Source organism: Arachis hypogaea, chromosome 4 (assembly GCF_003086295.3).
Source record: "Arachis hypogaea cultivar Tifrunner chromosome 4, arahy.Tifrunner.gnm2.J5K5, whole genome shotgun sequence".
Lineage (NCBI taxonomy): Eukaryota > Viridiplantae > Streptophyta > Magnoliopsida > Fabales > Fabaceae > Arachis > Arachis hypogaea.
Genome location: NC_092039.1, coordinates 121835996 through 121838546, shown reverse-complemented (window position 1 = coordinate 121838546; position 2551 = coordinate 121835996). Strand labels below are relative to the sequence as shown.

Genomic DNA, 2551 nt, shown 5'->3' with positions numbered 1-2551 from the left:
TTAACTAATGATTTTTAATTGTTAACTTCATATTAAGAGATTTGCATGTGAATCTCTACCTCACTTTATTCCACTAATTTCAGATACTAAAGCTTAACAAGCAGAGGAACCTTCTCTTGACGTAATTATTGTAGGAACCAAAAGCTTAAGACATAAATATGATCAAGCTGGTCCATGAATTTCCATATAATGAACAAACTCATCTATGTACCTCTGATGCAACTCTTTGTCCCCAATTATCTTGCGCATTTTCTCAGCATGACTTCTATAAATGTTCCCTGCATCTTCCATCATCACTGATCTCAATGCCTTAGCCAATGAATCTCTAGTGAATTTCCGATCATGTTCATTTCTAGGCACTCTTACTCCCACCATTTTTTCTTCCATAACTCTAGCAACTAGACCTTGTTCATTTTGGAATGGCAACAAAATAAGTGGACATCCAAATTGAAGAGACTCAATCACAGAGCTCCAACCAGAATGACTCAAGAATCCTCCAACAGACTTATGTGCTAAAATTTTTAACTGTGGTGCCCATGTGTTCCATATGATTCCCCGTTTATATTTCGATTCGATTGAACTACCGGTATTAGGACCATTTTTCCTCTTCAAAATCCAGAAAAAGGAAAAACCAGTTAATTCTAGTCCCATAGTTATCTCAGTGAATTCTTCATCAGTTATTGTTACCTCACTTCCAAATGCTACATATATTACTGACCCTTTCTCATGTTCATCTAACCACTTACGAATTGTGTTCCAATTTTCATCCTCAGTACTATTTTCATTATCATCTACTGAGGGTGGCAACAATCCAACTGGAAAAACTGGTTTCTTTAACAAATTTCTGATGGAATTTATAGACTCACCTTCAATCTCCATGCAACTTCTTATAGCAGTAAAGGCCGAGCCACGGTTGGTTTCTTGGATTCGAAATGCATCTGAAACGCTGAAATCTTTCTCTTTAGCTAGGAGACGTTGGAATGTAACCCTGTAGGGTTCATTAGTGGTGTCACTAGTCTCATTTTGAATGATATTTAAACAGAAAGATGCACCTGATGCACTGAAAATACAGAAACTGATGCATAAGATGCCAAGCTTAGAAGAAATTGGAGGTAACCAAAAAGGTGCAAAGTCATATATGAGCCAATCTGGTGTAGATCTCTCAAGAAACTTAGTCAACGGTTCTTCAAGACCGTCAAAAGCTTTCTTGAGATATGGTTCTATGTGTTGTGGAATGTCCATAGTTGATTCTGCATTTTGAGGGAGATTTTCTACTTGGGGCAATGGAAGTTCTATGAATTCCACAAAAGGTTGTAAATTTGAAGGTAGTTTAGGGAGGCGTTTGATGTTTCTAGGTGTGGAAATGAATGAAATTTTGTGACCCTTTTGAGCTATGAGTTTTGCAAGCTCATAGAATGGAAGGATGTGACCAAAAGCAAGCCATGGAAACACAGCAATGTGAAGCTTCTTAGGTTGATCGGCCATGGTAGGAATACTGATTTGTTAATGTGTGTATCTTTGACTAATAAACTATATATATAAAGTCACCGAAAAAAAAAATATATATATATATATAGAGAGAGAGAGAGAGATTAAGGATATCAAAATTTTTTAATTTTGACAATCAGTTAATCATCAATTCAATTTTTTTAGTGTAGTTTTTTTAATTTAATAATTTAACAATATACATTAACTCAATTTTTTTAATGTAATTTCTTTAATTTAATAATTCAACAATATACTTTTTAAACATTAATGATTAACTAATTAACTAATAATAAAAATAATAAATTCTGATCACCTTTTAGTATTTTTTAATACATAATTAACATTAATTACATAACATATTAAAAGGGTATTAATGATATTATTAGATTTGAATATATAACATAATTAATTGACATTAATGAAAACTTATTAACAAATCTCATAATATATTTTACCCAAAATGAAAATTCTTGTAATTATTGACAAATCGTCAAATCTCAAAGTTAATTTTTATTAGTTTCTTTAAATCACATTAAAGACAGACATACGAAAACAGTAGGGGTGAACGCGAATTGAATCGGATTGGATATGGTCAAATTTTTGATTCGATCCGCACTAAAATAATCAGATTGGATCGGATCCAATATCCGTAATTTTTAAGTTTGGATTCGATTCGATTCGCACATTTGCGAATCGGATATATCTGCAAAATACAAAAATATTTTTAAAAGCTTATCTTTGTTAAAAAAGATTAATAAAATTCATTTTTTCTATTCTTTTAAATATATTTACTCTTAAAATAAATTAAAGATACTTTTCTTAAATAATAAATTAAAATAATAAAATATATATGATAATTATTAGTTAAAATAAAATATAAAAAATATTTATTTATTTATTTTTTTATTTTTGCGGATACGTGGATATACGAATATCTAAACAAAATTCGCAATCCGATTCTATTAGCATGCAGATTAAATTTGATCTAATCCAATAATTTTACAGATCGGACCATATACACAATTTTCAAATTAAATTCAAATAAAAATAATAGAAATCAGAT

General features: G+C 30.4%; 1 protein-coding gene across 1 annotated transcript; it reads right to left on the bottom strand.

The window, feature by feature from the left end:
- On the bottom strand, positions 1 to 1514 carry LOC112797718 (putative UDP-rhamnose:rhamnosyltransferase 1). Its single transcript, XM_025840786.3, has one exon. It carries the CDS (start codon positions 1483 to 1485, stop codon positions 163 to 165), a length of 1323 nt encoding a protein of 440 aa, XP_025696571.1. The 5' UTR covers positions 1486 to 1514; the 3' UTR covers positions 1 to 162.
- Between the last annotated feature and the right edge of the window lie 1037 nt (positions 1515 to 2551).